The sequence below is a fragment of the Melospiza melodia genome, chromosome 18, assembly GCF_035770615.1.
Source record: "Melospiza melodia melodia isolate bMelMel2 chromosome 18, bMelMel2.pri, whole genome shotgun sequence".
Taxonomy (NCBI): Eukaryota; Metazoa; Chordata; class Aves; order Passeriformes; family Passerellidae; genus Melospiza; species Melospiza melodia.
Window position 1 is genome coordinate 5,671,219 of NC_086211.1, and position 17,464 is coordinate 5,688,682.

The following is a 17,464-nucleotide window of genomic DNA, read 5'->3' on the forward strand; positions in this document are numbered from 1 at the left end:
GCTCTTCCCAGCCTTTCCCAGCCCTTCCCTAGCTCTGGGTGCTCAGCAGGACTGGCAGTTCCCAGGACCGTGCCCTTGCCTTGGCTCGGCAGCCTGTCTGGCATGGCCAGCTCATCACCCGTGATAGTCAGGACAGGATAGACAGTCCTCTGTGCCCAAGCCGGGCCATGTGTCACAGCCAGGCTGCTGTCCTTCATGGCCATGCCCATTCTTCATGGCCATGGTGTGGCCACTTCACACATCCAGACTGTCCTTCGTGGCCAGGCCTGTTCTGAACGGCCAGGCCATTGTCCATGGTGGCCAGGCTGGTCCTCCTTAGCCTGTCCTCGGGCTGGCAGCCGGGCCAGGTCCTGCCGTACCCTGCGGGTCCGTGCGGTGCGCTTCGAAGCGGAGGGGTCGGAGCTGCTCGGAGCGTATGGGAGCAGAGGGGTCCGTGCGGGCGGAAGCGGAGTGGTCGGTGCGGAGCTGTTCGAAGCAGCGGGGTCGGTGCATCCCGGTTCGGAGCGGAGGGTTCGGTGCCTCCCGGAGCGGGGGGTCCGTGCCGCTCTGTTCGGAGCGGAGGGTTCCGTGCCGCCTCTCGGCGGAGGCGGCGGTGGAGGCCGCGCCCGCCGGGGAGTGACGGCGGCCGCACTTCCTGCGGGCGAGCGGCGGCGGCGGAGCCGGAGCCTTTGTGCGGCAGCGGCAGCAGGGTCCCCGCGGCGCCCCGCGGCCCCGGGCGGGCGGGCAGCAGCGCAGGCGGCGGCGGCTGCACTGCGGAAACCGGCGGGGGCGAGCCGCTGCCCCCGCCTCCAGCGCCGGCCAGGACACCGGAGGCGCCGCCGCTCAGCCGGCTCCGGCCACCAGGTATTTACCGGGCCCGTGCGGCGGGGCAGGGACAGGGACGGGGACAGGGATGGGGGCAGGGACAGGGACACGGACACGGACAGGGGCAGGGACACGGACAGAGGCAGGGGGCAGGGGGCAGGGACAGGGACAGCGGCCGCAGATCCGCCCGGCCGGGCCCGGGGGATGCGCTGCCGAGGTGCCGCCCGGCCGGGCCCGGGACACTTCCCCCGCACTGCCCCGCACAGCCCCGCACTGCCCCGCATTGCCCCGCAATGCCCCGCACTGCCCCGCACAGCCCTGCACTGCCCGCACAGCCCCGCACAGCCCCGCACTGCCCCGCACTGCCCCGCACTGTCCACACTGCCCCGCACTGCCCCGCATTGCCCCGCACTGCCCGCACTGCCCCGCACAGCCCCGCACTGTCCGCACTGCCCGCACAGCCCCGCACAGCCCCGCACTGCCCCGCACTGCCCCGCACAGCCCCGCACTGCCCCGCACTGCCCCGCATTGCCCCGCATTGCCCCGCACTGCCCCGCACTGTCCACACTGCCCCGCACTGCCCCGCATTGCCCCGCACTGCCCCGCACTGCCCCGCACTGCCCCGCATTGCCCCGCACTGCCCGCACTGCCCCGCACTGCCCCGCACAGCCCCGCACTGCCCGCACTGCCCCGCACTGCCCCGCATTGCCCCGCACTGCCCCGCACTGCCCCGCACTGCCCCGCACTGCCCCGCACAGCCCCGCACTGCCCCGCATTGCCCTGCACTGCCCCGCACTGCCCCGCATTGCCCCGCATTGCCCCGCACTGCCCCGCACTGCCCCGCACAGCCCCGCACTGCCCCGGCCGCCCCGCACTGCCCGCACTGCCCCACACTGCCCGCACTGCCCCGCACTGCCCCGCACTGCCCCGCACTGCCCCGCATTGCCCCGCACAGCCCCGCACAGCCCCGCACTGCCCCGGCCGCCCCCCGCACGCACAAACCCCGGGGTAAAGCTGCCCCGGCGTTCTGGGCTCGTAACGGAGCGCTCATAACCCCGCTGGGGGAAATAAAGAGGGTTTGGGGCTGTTCTCCCCGCAGGTCACCAAAGTTCTCTTTGGGGAATTCACTTCACTTCAGGGCGCTCTGCCTGCTCCCCCCCTGCTTTCCCAAGGCAGCCAAGGGTCGGTGAATGGGAAAGGGAGAGATGCTAAAATTGCCCGAAAATCTTTGTAGCAAGAAGCTGGGCTTCTGATGACAGGAGCGAGTCCCCACGGGGACAGCAAAGCAAGGCATCATGCCGTCATTTAAGAGTGCTTTTGAAACTCCTTCCCTCGTAGGTTAATTTCACCAGTTTGTGTGGTTTTTTTCAAAAATTGATCACAATCTATGAGTTTAAATCCTGTTTGTGCACTTGGTGGGATGTTGATGATACAGAGATGACACAGTTCAGCATTTCCCTGTACAACCCCAGGACATGAAAATGTTAAAATTGAATAGGTCTTCAATAGGCAACAGGCAATATTAAAATGTCTTTGCTCTTCAGATCTCTCTGACAAAGGATTTGAGGTCTGTCTCTCATCTCTTTCTTGCACCATTTTCTTACCTAGGTTGTGTTTTCTGTTTACAAGCCTGAAGATGGCTGCTGCTGCTTCCTGCAATGTGGAAGAAGACGAGAGCCTGAAGGGATGTGAACTCTATGTTCAGAAACACAACATCCAACAGATTCTAAAAGAATGCATTGTAAACCTCTGTATAGCAAAGCCAGACCGACCCATGAAGTTCCTCAGAGAACACTTTGAAAAATTAGAAAAGGTCAGTGATTTTCAGGTGTCTTTTTCCATTTATAAAATGAAAATGATTGTTTAAAGATTTCAAATGTTTTGGTACTTTTTTTCGTTTTTTTTAAATGATCACACAACTGTGAAAATGTAAACTGTTAAGAGAAAAAGCCCCAACCCTTCATTTGTGGATGACTACTATAACACTAGCTATAGTTTAGAAATTTTTGTGCATAACACCAAGATTATAATATCTCAGGAAATTGAATTTGTTAAAAATGACTCAAATGGGTTGTGAGGCATGGTACCCTGAGCTTTCATCTCTTGGAAGAACCTGCCTGTGGGTGCAAAAGATGATGTTTATTCCAGTGTCAGGTGGCCTTCCCCTAAAACTGACCAAAATCAGGGAGGCAGCAATTCTCAAAATCCTTGAACATTTTGCTATTGAATTTCACTGCTCTCTCCTGTCTGTAGTGCCTGTCCCAGGATCCTCTGACAGGGGATGCATTAAGGGAGACCTCACTTACTGTGAGTGCCTTCAAAAACAGTCTAGAGAGGGGGAAACATTTCAGAGCATTCCCAGACAAATTCTCTCTAAAGCCCAGGGGTGTCTTTGCAGGAAGAGCACATTGTGTGAGCAAGTGTTGTTGTAGGCTTGAGAGACAAGGCTCAGTAGTTTCTTCCTTCAGGAGTGGATAATACATGAGGCTGATATATCACCAGTGATGTAAAACATTTAATGCATCTCACTTTCTGCTTTTCAGATTAATTTTTATATAGGTGAGTATATGCCAAATTTGTGTAGTTTTAAAAAATGCAAACATCGCGTTTTGGTGGCAGCCTGGGACATCAGAGAAAGTACAAGGTGATTTGTAATTGTATTTGATTATTGTGAAAAAGAAACAGTCTCTTAATTCTGTATATTCTGAACTTCTGACAGCCAAGACCTATTTTGAGAGAATCAAAATTGTTGAATTTCATCACTGTGTTGTGAATTATTATCCATCATAACACGTGGAATTTTGGGCTTCTTGAAAAGAAGGATAAACACCATTCTTGAAGAAAACCCATTAAAATATGCTGTGGTATTATGGAATATGCTCCATTGCTGGAGGGATTTCTTGAGGAGCTGTACTGGGGGAGTTTGGTCATCATCATTTGTTGGTGTTTACACAGCACACACACCTGAGACAGGAGGGCATCCTTGAGAAATGCCATTTTCTCCCATGCAATCTCCATTATTTCCCAAAGAGCAGCAGATGCCAGGAATGTGTAGGACATCAATCAGGATGCCAGCACAGGAGCTGATGGATATCACTTGTCTCAAAATGGAAGATGATTTAGAAACATCAAGGCATCAACTGCAGGGAATATTGTGCTTGCTGTGGGAGGACACAATCTTGGCACTACCTCTCCAGAGCAGCCTGGGGGCTGAGCCTGGTGAGCCTGCGGGATTTAGGCTCCTTCTGGAGGTTTCCAGCACTGTAATTCTTGTTCCCACAGCAGTTTGACTCCCTTGTTGCCCAAACATCTCTGAGGACTTCCTTGGGATAAATTGTACTCTGAAGGATTTTCTGCTGTAGAATAATATTTTGACTTAGCTGGTTGTGTGAGAACAGTTGAAAGGAAGACTTCTAAAGATAGAAAAATCTTTCAATAAGTTTTATCCTGTTTTTATACACTTGTCATATACAGGTAGTTTGAAGAATCCTAATGGAATTGTGAATTTAGCAATTGTTCATTAGATTTTTGTAAATGTGCAATATTGATGTGGCACATTCGCTATTAGCTCCTTTCATTTGGTCCTGTGGAGGGAGAGGAGTGAAAATATTTGGGTTTAATAATGATTTTCTAAACAAAGCAATGCATTTTTCCACCTAAGTGTGGTATTGTGGGGCTATTTTCCAAACTCATTAGGATAAACAACACATTCCACTGAAGAGAGCAGGAGAAGAACAGTTTATCTGTCAAAAACACATGTGGGAAGTTCAGAGATGAAGTGTAGGATATTTTTCAAGTGGTTAACAAATGAGCTTGTGGAAAACAAGAAGAGCTTCATCAATGTACTGAAGCTACCACAGAAGTGAATAGAAAAATAGAAGAGTAAGTTTAATTTTGCTAATTTTTAACTCAATTTCATGAAATCAACTCAGAAAAGCAAGATTTATTACGATATGCAAGATTAGAGAGGATCATAAATGCTTCTCACCTTCTGGTGACATCAGAGTTGGGTCCATTCCCTTCAGCCTGTTGCTAAATGAGAATGGATCGGGCAATAACCCTGACCCCAGCACACCCAGTGTCCCCAGGTGTCACTCCCAGGTGTCCCACGCCAGGAGCAGGTTTGTCATGGCAGGAATTGCTGTTTGCAGCACTGAGAGCAGAGCCAGCAGTGAGGAAATGCCCAGGGGATGTGGGCTCTGCTCTGGGCCTGGGCCACTCTTTATTCACAGCATGGACGTGGCCTGAGAGGGCTGTAAAGGGAGAACATCAATAAATAATTCTGAATAAAGTACTGCAGACTGAGGTTTGATGTTTGATTCTGAAGGAGTGCCAGTGTTACAAAGAACACTCCCCCAAAGCCTTTCAACTGCACCTTATTTGTATCAAGTACAATGTCACAAACCATTACTCTGAAAATAATTGTGGGAAAACTTTAATGCACATTTTTCTGTTCATTTAATACTGGCAGGACCCGCTTAAGTTGCCAGTAATTGCTGGGAATCAGCCTATGTTTCTATATTCTAAAATTTGCAAGTCACTTTTATATGCTGTGACCCTATGGACTTCAAGATGACATCTACTCTGATCACATTAACAGTTACTTTGTAAAAATCTACAACATGCCCTTGAGCACAAAAAATAGTTGAAAACAGTTTAGAGACTTTAGATTTTAAAACCTGTGATATTTCCTTTGAACAATTTATTTTACATTTCCCTCTGACTGCGTAGATCTTGGTGGATGGAGTGAGGAAAGTCTTTCCCTTAGGGATTGTAGTTGGTTTTTTTTGGAGTGAGGGAATAGATGTTAGCTAAGAAACTGTGGCATTATTTTAACAGCTGTAATTTAGTCCTGTTTACTTGAGGACTAAAGGAGGCATAGCAGAAAAAACCAGGGAACCCATATTTTATCTCTGGTTCTTACTTTATGTGAAAAAGTCAATTACTGAGAGATGACAGGCAATGCTTTGTATTTTTAGCCATACTGAGACTGCAAAAATTTCATAGTGTCAGGCTGTTTAGTGCCATGATTCTGTGATCAAAGGTGGAGTTGTCTTGCCAGGCTAAGCTCAGCTGTTCCACAGCAAAGAATTCGAATGAAGAATAGAACTAATGAAGAAAATGGCACCGAAGAGGAAGCAGCAGTAAACCGCAGGATGTGTTTAAAATGGCTTTGCTGAAGCCATTTTAATGTGGGGTATTTTAGAGCAGGGCTGAGCTGGGCTTTGCTGGCGCCTCCCGGAGCTGAGCTCTCTCCAGGCCCTTCTGTCGCCCTCAGCACGAGCAGGAAACAATATTTTACTCCAATAAACCACGGCCAGCGGCTCGGCAGGGTTGTTTGGGATGCAGGCTGATGCCGCATCCTCACGGTGGCGAAGGAAAGGGAATTTTGGGCAAAATTGGGAAAATCCAAATTTGGAGCTCGAACCCCGCGGGCCAACAGCGCTTCCCGCGTGGCGCCCCCTGGCGGTGCCGGGCGGAACTGCACCCGGGCGTGCCGGGACCGGCCCTGAGCGATAAAACAAAATGCAAAAATATTTATTTCTGTTAGCAAAATACTCTTTATTTACTTACCACGGGGACTTTTACAACCAAAGGTACCCGAGCATCAAAGCTGGAGCACCAGGCTCTTCTTCTGTGGCAGTATTCCCTCCCAGTATTTGTATTTTATCACAAAAAAGAGTCCTTCAATCAGTAATTTCCACCAGAACCTGTCTAAACTGATGAAACTAATTTTTAACAGTACAGGTTATAATTATGCAAAGTATAACTCACTGCTTTCAGATAAACTGGGGAGTGGTTACGGATTTGAAGCAAAATCACACAGAGAAAAAAACCATAGAAAAAAATGCATTAAACAAGCAGTTTTAGAAAGCCTAATAATAATATTTTTCAAAGTTTGCCAAGCAGTTGGGTGGTATCTCCGTGGTGGTCAGAAAAGCGTGCAGGAACATACCTGAGGTGCTGATAGAAGCACAGCAGTGGGAGCAGCAGCTGCCCTGGCCGTGTGGCTGAGCAGGCTGGGGCAGCCTCTGTCCTGCCTCTCCCCTGGGATCAGCACTGGCAAGAGCTGGAGGAAAAGCAGCTCAGGTGGCACCGCTGGGACTGCCAGAGCCAGCCCCAGGCAGTGCTGTGAGAGGTGACACTTTTCTTGGGAGAGGTAAAGGAAAACAAGGTGAATTTTTAAAGCCATCCCCGGGCAAATTTCCTCCGTGAAGGGAAGGGTGGAGGATGAAGGGAATAAGAGCAGAAAGAGAAAAAAAGTTTTTTCCATACAAAATAAAATTAGTTATAAGCAAACCCATGCTCATATGAGCTTTCCTTTGTGTGTCCACAAGTATGAGTGGCTTTCCCACTCTGATAGCCAAAACCTAACAAAACCAGAATGCAGTGAACATGGAGGGAATTCTGCCTGGAAGACTTCTCTGTTTCACATCTCAAGCTGCCCTGTTTTACATTCATCAGGTTACTTAATCCACTTTTATGTGGGCTTGTCTCCTCTTACACAAGCTATGTGTGCATACATTGTTATTTGGCTGGATTTTAAGAATCAGAAGTGTTGGCCATGATTCTCTTTGATTATATAAGCTTTCGAGTATCAAAAATAGGGTCTGTGTTTTGTAACATAACCTCTCACTTTGCTGTGAGGCAAAGAAAGTGGGGAAGAGGTGGTGATGGGTTGGGATGCTGAAGACGCTGGTGGGGGGAAGACAAGAAGTGTGAATGAGCTGCAGAAGGTGAAACAATGGCAGTAAGGGGTCTGGGGAAGGTCAGCCATGCAGCTGGAGTGTCACCAGGGCAGGTGGATTTTGGGCAGGAGATTTTTGCCTAGATTGGAAATTGGGAATGAGCAGAGATGCAGAGAGAGACCACGGAGGATGCAGGAATAGTAATCAAAGTGGAGGGTAACTATGGAGGGGGTAAATACCTTGGCAGGATGGTAGGGAGTGCATTTAAAGATATTTCTTAGAAGTGCTGTAGAAGAAAAGTAAAATGGAGCAGGGGGAAGGCAGTAGAACAATAATTGGGATTGTGAGAATAACAAGGCTGAATTGATCACAAAGATTGTCTGTCCTGGCAAAGATAAGGCTGGAAAGAACATTAAGATCTCCCAGATTTTCCTGCTTTTAATGATGGCATCAGGCAGTCCCATGCTTCAGCAAAATGAAGTGCTTTGCCTTTGGCCTTTATTGGTTGCTGTAAATCATCAGCCCAAGGAGTGGTGAGGGGTGTCAGAAACCCTCCTGCACTGAGAGCATCTCCTCTGGGTCAATTCCAGTGCAGAGAGAGATTAGTTACCTGTGCATGAACCTTCCTGCACATTTTCTGTGAACAATCCAGGTCTGTCAGGCAGAAAAGTTTATGAATGTGCTTGAGGGGGAAAAAACCCCCAACCATTTAGAGTGTACTTGGTGGTGTGGTTTTTGAATGCAATGTATACATTGTAGGAAGCAGAGCAGAGGTGCTGAGCTTTGATATCAAATGTCTGACTTGCTTTTAAGTCTTTTGGGGATGTTGTTGTAAGGCTGCACAGTAATTTGGTGCTTTCCTTCCTTCAGCTCATCTGGGTTTTCAGGTAATGACAAAGTCTGAAAGGAGAGACTGGGAGAGGAAGGGAATTTCTGTTTGGAAATGCTCCAGATGATAGGGAAGAAAGCTTCTGGGTCAGGAGGTGTGTGTGATCTTAAGCAGTGGTCTGAAAGGAAGGGAAGGAAACCTAAAAACTGCCTCAGCATTGTGGCTGCTTCACTTGCAATGCTTAAACTCATTAAAACTTCATGGAAGCATTATCTGGGGGAGATGCTGAGGACAATATGCTAAATTCCTGTGGTTTATACCTCAGCCTCTTGTTGTTGAAAGTGGACATTCAAAAGGTAAATTGGTTCCTGCACTTGTATTTATTGGTTCTTTCAATTTGAAGCAATGATCAAAGGCAGTTCCACTGCCTTGCTGTTGTGCCTTCCATGTGTTTTCTCATTTGGAGGTGGACACAATTGGGCAGTATGATTATGACTTATCAGTGCCATCCAAAGAGAGAGAGAGAGGGAGAGAGATATCACTTGTTGTCATGACAACAAAAGATGATGAGGTGTTTACTTGGAGCTGAGTTCTGCACAAGGATTCACATCAAGCTGCATCTGAGGATTGGGGTTTGGAGAACTCCTCTCGAGACAGCTCATTCCTCCTTCCAAACACTGGCTGCATTTGTGCAGCTTTCCCCCAGGATATGTGGAAGACATCTCTCTGAAAGCGCAGCCCAGGACAGAGCAAAGGCTTTATTTGCAGAAGGCAGGCTGTAGTTCAGGAATGGGGATCCTTCCCAGCCTGCAGCTATGGAGAACCAGCCAGTCCAGTGCCTGCTGTTTGTACAGAAGGAGTTTGTAGTGAAGAGACTTCCTTTTAAAATGAATCACACAGTAACTCACTTTTATAATCCTTTCAAATCTTCTTGGCTTCTAAAAGTATTTGAGTTTAAGAGCATGCTTTGTAGTATTAATTTTATCTCACTGAGCTTCCTTTTGTATATAAATCTCTGCTGGGGTGGGGGAGATATTATTTATTAATTCCTTGGAAGTGGCTTTTATGCAATGTGTACTGAAGAGAGAAGAGTGTATTTTATATTCAAATGTGGCAAACTACAACTCTTCTCTCTGAGTAAATATGCTCTGGATAAAAAGAACTGTGTAAGTGCTGCACACCATTAGTTACCCAACTGCCCTCTTGTTGTACTTACCTTTTAGTTAAATTTTAGCTGCTATTCTTCAGTAAGGTCTTTACTGCCTTTCAGTTAAACTCATGAAGAAGGTGAATTTGGTTGTGTTGATTTATTATAGTCAGAGACCATTAACACTATCAGAGATAGGCAGTCAGTAATGCTATTTGAAATTCTTCAGCCACAGCTTTTGTTTTTAAACACTAGATATTAAATATAATTGTAATATATAGCACACATTTGTATTTGAAATATTTTGCTTGATTGTAGTTTAGGAATCTAGAGACAGAGAGGAGTAAGGAAGAGGTTGATGAGAATGCTGAAATAGGATTTGCAATTCTTACAGTATAGGAAAATCTAATTTAGTAATTTTTTAAAATATCTAGTCCTGCTATTTGAATGTAAAATTAAAAGTTTCAGTAAGGATTTAATACATCTGAAATTCTGGTTTTTCAGTTACAGCACTGGGAGTTTTGGGATTGTAAGCTAAATTCAAACCCCAGTTGATCTCAGAAAGAACTTGGCACTTTTTGAGGCAGATCGAGGTCTTGAAAAGTCAGATCTTTAGCCAGCCCTCTACATTTTATATCTGAGCTTGTCCCCTCTATTTCACTAATGCCTTCTTCAAAACAAGAATGTGTGACTTGTTGCTTTGAGTCATGCAGCATGGGAAATACTGCTCAGTTATTTATTTCAAGTAACAGTAGTGCATCAAAGACTGGTCAGAGGTTAATGAGAAGGGCAGTGTCAGTGGTGGTGCAGGAATTGACTGGAATAAGACCAGAAAAGACAGGTGGCATGATGCATTTGATGCAAACATCAATGGCAAGGCATATATTAATCATCCCTTTTTCTTGCAAGCTCGAAAGTTGTGAGCCTGTGCCAGTTTTCTGTGCTGCCCTTTCCTGGTGCCATCCATACCCGATGAGCTGTGCATCAGTCACTTCCTCTGTCAGTGGGACCAGCTGGTGATGCTGGGGATCTGCCACTCGTGCTGGTGCTCCCAGAATCTCCCTCCCTCCTCACTCCCACCCTGGCTCTGAATGAAAAATCTCACTGGAGATTTCCTGTAGGACAGAGGCCAGGTCCTGGCAGTTCATCCCTGTCGGTGGAATGTTGGTTTATGGTGTGTGCAGGGAGCTCAGCATTGCTGTGCTTTCTTTTTGGGGAGCCTGCAGTGCTGCTGAGCTGAGTTATCTGAAAAACCCTGGAGTGTGCACGTCCCTCAGCATGGCTCTGGGGCTGCCAGGCTCTGGGGTTTGCCTGCACAGAGGAGGTGGCAGCACATGAAGCTACTGCTGCAGCAGCCAGCTTGCCTCCCTGCAGTGCAGTGCTCCTGCCCTCTGGTTCCTGTACCAGGGAACAGAATTTATGGTCCACCCCATCTCCAGTTCTCCCTGCCTTTAGTGGAGATTGGGATGAGCCAGCCCCAAGAGGCAGTGAGTGTGCTGTGGCTGAGCAGTGCCAGGGCTGAGGAGGAGGGCTGGGTCTGAGCAGACAGCTCCTGACTGACAGACATGGATGATGCAAAGGGAATTTTTACTCCTTTTTGCTTTCCCTTGGATCCGAGGAAGCTGAGGGATAGAACATGGGGGTCTGGGAAAGTGCTGTAATTGTGGGTAATCTGGTTTGTGTCTGTCCTCTAGAAGTCAAATTCACTGTATGAATTGACAGTCTTGCAACTCTGACCTCCTTATTTGAAGGTTTTCTGTACTGTTCTCTACTCCTGTTACTCTCTCTTCAGGGATTCCCTTTCCTATTTTATTCTCTGTTCCACAAGCATGAAATTTGGAGAATAACCTCCCCATTGGCCAGCTGGTGCTAGGCCAGCCACCATCTCTCATAGTCCTCTGGAGCCTACCTTGGATCCCATTTGCTTGGAAAGAGTCCCATTGATTATAAATCAGTTTTATGGCAGAAATTCTGGAGGAGGGAGCATCTTTGTTGTTTGTGGTGATAGTAGGCTTCCAAAACAGAGCAAGATGAAGAAACCAATCTAATTTATCAATGTGTGACTTTTGACAAATTGTTTGTATTAGAGACAATGACGTGTACAATCCAACTGAGAAAATAACACTGTGATGTTGGAGAGTAAGCAGTGGAAGTTTTGCTTTCTCAGCCAGGAGTAGATGCAAAGATATGCCTGCACTTTATATACATTTGTTGCCATGATGTGTAAGAAAGAGTAGAACAGGCGAAATGCCTGTACACAGGTTGTGGTTAATGCCATTCTCATTAAATCTGTAATTTTCGTTCAGCAGTGCAAACCGACCGTCACCCAAACACAGACATGAACGGGCTGCTGATATCTATACAAGAAGGTCAAATTGGCTGTACCCACGAGTAAGAGCTGCTTCACTGTCCCTTTTTCCTTGCAGGAGGAATGCAAGCAGATCCTGGCCCGGCAGAAGTCCAGCTCCCAGTCGGATTCCCACGACGATGAGGTTTCGCCGCCGCCGCCCAACCCGGTGGTGAAGGCGCGGCGCCGGCGCGGCGGCGTCAGCGCAGAGGTGTACACGGAGGAGGATGCTGTGTCCTATGTCAGAAAGGTACCCTGCACCCTCCTTCTGCCTCCCAGATGTGCAAGGCAATCCAGTGACTCGTGTTCTGTCCCTGATTTGGACTCCTGGGCCAGCCTGGAGGGTGGTGTCCCCATGCTGGCATAACCATCTTCACACTCAAGGTCTTTTTCTCTCCTTGACTGAGGATTTTCCCCAACAATGAGATTTCAGTATTCACTGTTCCTTTTTTTTTTTAAGATGTGCTGCTCATCTAACAGGGTCAGTAATTCGCAGCCATTTTCTTGATAGTCACTGGCTTCAGCATCGTCTGAGTTTGATCAGAAAATCTCATTATTCAGGACAGCTTTTCTATTGCTGCATTTCCTGTTCATTTTGTTTTTTGTTTCCAAAAGTCAGATCTGCCTCAAGTTTTCTTTAATCTAAGTCATTCAGGTTTCCTAGACCACTCAGGCACGTATTTCCCCTGTTGATTAGGTACCACTTAACCCACTGAATTTTGGAAGTCTCTTGACCATACTTGGGTGATTTTGTGTGACCATTGTCTTTGAAGAAATGCCAATCCCAAATTAGATAATTTCTCCACTAGGAGCTCTGTTTTGGTCTTCCCTCTTTTTAACTGCCTTTTTTCATAAAACTATCTAGCTATGTTATATCTTTGATATCTCTTAATAACTCTGCATTTTTTTTTGACACTGGCTAAAGTTTTCAAAGATTATTGAAAGAGAGACATTACAATAGCATATGTCATGTTTGTTTAGGGAGCCAGGCTGAAAATGTATTTCATAAGGTTGACAGATGCTGCTAATGTGCTTTTGTGCACGCCTGGAGTAGCTTTAACTCAAAGAGCTTTTTCTTTATGGGAATGCATTTTGTCAGTCACTGTTTTTTTGGCAGAATGCTTTTTGCCTTTGCAGTCAGATGTGCTTTTGTCATCTGCTTATGATACAAGTTCACTGGATGCTCTGGGGATTTCTTTCCCAAGGAAAAAAAAAATTAGGAGAGCCATTAATCCTAAAAAGAAGTGCGTAAGAGTATTCTTGTGGCAGTTAAATAATGTTTGCAAGTGTAATTTGCAAATTTTAACAGCACTGTGGTCAAGTTGTTAATGAATGCCCTGCACTGTTAAAAAACTTGTGTGATACTTCAGAAGCCACTTTAAAACACTTTTCTTTCTGTGCATTTTGCAATATCCCCCAAAAAACTTCCATGAAGAGATCCCATTTGTTTCTGCTTATTATGGGTTCCATCTGATTCTTCTGAAAATCAAAGGAAACATCCCTTCCCACCCCCCTGAGCAATTCTTTTATGTTTGTAATGGAACCTGGAGTAAACTTTGTTTTCTTCATTTCTCAACAGTGATGTCAGTGAGCCCTGACAGTAGCATGAGTAGGCAAGAACCAGAAGCAGCAATACAGATCATATTCTGTGTTCTTTGACTAGTCCTGTTATGATTTCAATTTCCTAGGAACTGACTGATCCTAAATAATAATAATTTAGCGGATGGTTTCTTGTACAGATGCTGGAAGGAATGCAGAGCTAGCACTGGGAGGATTTGTGTCAGTGCTTTGTCTTCTGCCATAAGCAAAGGAATCCCATGGTGAAACCCATGGGTGTGTGATTTCTAGAACACAGAAATAAAAAGGAGACACTGAAAGGACAAATCATGGAACAAATTTAAGAGAGTAAAAAGCAAGGCAAAGGTTGTGTTAGACTATTGCAAACAGATGGAATTTTAGATAGTAGTCAGGAGGAACTGCTGGCTTGAATTCAGGTGTTGGATGGAAGCACATCTGGGTTATAAGCCAGTTTGAAGGATCCCTTGAAGGGGTGAGCTATAGCATGAGTAGTGCTAGAGGCAGTGAAATGAATTATGTCCCTTGAGAGAAAATCAAAAGAGATTTAGCTCTGTGATTTGAGCAAGCACATGGCATGGCTTCATTCTGGGGAAGATCTCTGTGGAGGCTTAGTTCATCCTTGAACCAGAGAAAGCAATATTTGTCAACACATCTGACAACACAGCTAGCCACTAAGAGAACAGGAATCTTGCTCTAAAGAGGGTGATCAGCTTGAAGAGAACATCCAGTGATTATTTGGAAGAGTGAGGTAAGAAATGGCCAAGTGATTCTTACAGCACTTGACTCTGGTCAGATGCCTGGTCACTCCTAGAGAGCCTCTCCTGTGTTTTCTGGAGGAAACTAAACAGAACATGCCCCAACAAACCCACAAAGCCTTGTGGCCTTCACTACTGCAAATTTACACTGAGGAAAGCTACTCAGTGCTATTTCATCATCAGACAGAAAGGCTGGAGTTGAGTGTCTCAGTGATCTGATTATTTACCCCTTTGGCTCATCAGCAGTAAGCTGAGCTGGTGTATTCTTAATAGAGCGAGGGTTCAGGTCTGCAATTCAATCCAGTGTTCCTCTGATAGGGTAAAAACCAAGAATAAGATACTGGCTGAATTTAACATTGAGAAATTTAAACTTTTAGATAATTAGATCAGATTTCACTCTGATACAAACATGCAGTTTGTGCATGTGTACTTCTCTGGACTTAATTGGAGTAATCTGATTTCTGCAGCAGTCAATACAAGAGAGGTCTGAAGCCAGTTTAACTCTAGATTTTCACAGTGCAGTGTTTACCTGTGAGGTAAATCTTGATAATTCTTTGTGGGAACTGGTTCTACATCAGTTTTACCCTTTGAGGCGTCCTTCTTTTGGTTGGATGGGTATTTCCTGCCTTTCCAGGATGAAAGAAGGAAAATACCTGCACATCAACACAGGTAGTAACTTGCAACAGACAGATATACTACTTCTATCATAAGAAAATGTGAGAGATAAATGCCCCTTATCAGACCTTTACTGTGCAGTAATTGAGACTGACAAACAGATTCTGATTTTCAGATTGCAGTAAGGTTAATTTAACACTTAAAACTTTTGCTATGCTTGATTCTGTCCTTTTATAATTAAACTATTAAGGAAAATCACATTATCAAAGACAATGGATATCTTTGACAGGTCATAATTTTGTTGCAAATTTCTTGTGTCTCTCCTACTTTTGGAGCCTCTGACTGATAGGAGAAGATACTTGGCAAATAGAGAGATACTTTATCTACTGGTATCTTACCTAAATGGTTACCAAAAATGGAAAGCCTAGCTTTCCAAAGTGGAAATACTCATGAATTTCAACTTTTATTTTAAGCAAATTCATGCACAACAGGACTTTTGACATCTCTCCAGTTAACAAATAAAGACCTCTTCATTCTCAAATGGAAATTCTGCTTGTTTGCCATGAACCCAAGCACAGAATTTTGACTTAAGTGGGCCTATCAGGAGCTTGGTTCCTTATACCACAGGCAGTACTGAAAAATGTGATGTATTCAACACATTTTTACCTTTTTCCTAAAGAAATGTTGCTATTTTCACAGTTTTAAAAGTAGGTTGCTTCTGATATTGGTTGGAAGGAAGAGGAACATAAAATACATTTTCCTCAGTCCAAGATACTTGAAAGGAGATTACACAGCTGCCACTATATCCTAATTACAGTATTTTATGGATATGCTTCTCCTCAGTCATCTCTGATCTTATATTGCCTTTCTGAGTGTCATTTTGAGAACAAAATTTCTTATCCACACATTATCAAAACTGTAATTTATTACTTTCTTAATGGCTTTATATTATAGCCTAATCCTGTCTCAGTGCCTGAAATCAAATCACATCCATTTTCTGGAATAGTGGAATTTTCTGTAGATTTCATGATTTGTGAGTGGATACAATCAGGCATGTAATTACCTCTCATTCTTTTCTCTACAGGTTATTCCAAAGGACTATAAAACTATGACTGCTCTGGCCAAGGCCATCTCCAAGAACGTGCTCTTTGCTCATCTTGATGACAATGAACGGAGGTATGAGGGGCTTTATGACTCAAGGGAATTCTCAGCTTGGTGTGAGGACAAAAAAGATTAAATTAAATTAGATTAAATTAGATTAAATTTCCTCTCAAGGTCCAGAACTGCTCTCACTGATGCATTTGAGTCACACCCTCAAATATGCTCATGGTATTCTGACAGAGGGTAAAACCACAAGGTAAAAAAGGACAAGAACAGGTTGGAGTGTATTCAGACATATTTAATGCTTTCAGAACAGATAGGCCTGATAAACTTTATTCTAGATTACTTAATTAGCTAAAGCAATCTCAGAAGCATTTGTCATTACTTCTGAAACTCAGGCAAGACAGGTCAAGTGCTGAATGAGTGGGAAAGAAAAAACATAAAGTCTGTAAAGAGATAAAAGGGAATGACAGGTAAATTGTTTTGTTCTTGGAAAAACTGGAGCAAACAAATTATGTGTAAGCACCTGAAGGAGACCAAGGAGTTCAGTAAAACCCAATGTGACTTTTAAAGGCTTGAAAATGTCTTTCAAGAACTGATAACAAGCTGTACAGCTGGGGGAGGCACAAAGGAGGCCAAACAGCTCAACTTCCAGTAATGATTTTGACATTAATGTTTATGATGGGTTCATAAAAGAAAACCAGGGAAGTGTGTCTTTAGTGAAACTACTGTGCAAAACTGATGGAATTGTACAAATAGCAGGCATCACTGGTCCATCATTCCAATGGAAAGGTGCATTGAAGGGGTTGTTCTGCTTTTCACCATTATTGTCATTAGTGGCCTCAGTGGGACAGGGGATGAGTGTTGAATTTTTAGCTGACATGAAGATGGGAAGGGCTGCTAAAACACTGGGAGACAAGGGTAGCATTCAGAATTATGCTGCCAGCTTGAAGGAATGTTCTAGTAAAAGCAGGATGGGTTGACACTGAGCCAAGTGCAGAGAAGTATTCCTTAGGCAGGAAAAACACCTTTATGACTATAAGACAGTTCTGGTAGTTCCTTGAAAAACTATGTGGAACTTATTGTGCCTCATGGTCTGAATAACTGTCACTAATGTAAACCCTCTTTTTTTTTTTTTTTTTTTGAAAATACTAATGTTTTTCTGGGGTAACTAAACAGAACATACAAGATGTCCCAGTGTTGGAAATATTTCAGCTGGAACACAGTTTGGGCACTGCACTTCAAGGAAAAACAGTTGGAGGAAATTCATGGAGGAGTGGTGGGAATGATCCAGACCTAGATAACATCACTTCTGAGGGGGGAATGGGATGGCTTGGCCTGCAGAATAAAAGTTGGGGCAGAGGGATGCAATAATAGCTTATAGTTGCATGTGAATTATGCTATATGAGTGATAAACTGCTCTGTGGGCCAGAGGGTAAAGAAAATAATTTTTTTAAATTGTTTTCTCCAGTGGGAGAGATTCAAGCCAGATCCAAGAGGAGGTCTCTGATTGCTTGGGTCGGTTGTGGAGCCTCCGCCACTTTAGGCCATTAAGGACAGATTAGGCTGCCAGGAATGACATGATCAGCCCTGCCTGGC

At 45.3% G+C, this 17,464-nt stretch overlaps 1 protein-coding gene across 2 annotated transcripts in view; it reads left to right on the top strand.

Moving 5' to 3' along the window:
* The first annotated feature begins 743 nt into the window (after nt 1–743).
* The window catches only part of PRKAR1B (protein kinase cAMP-dependent type I regulatory subunit beta), a 93,695-nt gene continuing 76,974 nt past the window's right edge, over nt 744–17,464 (top strand). Inside the window, exons 1-4 of one of the 2 annotated variants that reach the window (XM_063171829.1) lie at nt 744–843; nt 2,413–2,617; nt 11,896–12,066; nt 15,849–15,940. In XM_063171829.1, coding sequence (XP_063027899.1) covers nt 2,441–2,617; nt 11,896–12,066; nt 15,849–15,940 — 440 coding nt within the window. In that variant the 5' untranslated portion in view covers nt 744–843; nt 2,413–2,440. The remainder of the gene's footprint in view (nt 844–2,412; nt 2,618–11,895; nt 12,067–15,848; nt 15,941–17,464) is intronic. The other variant, XM_063171828.1, reaches the window with a different exon arrangement.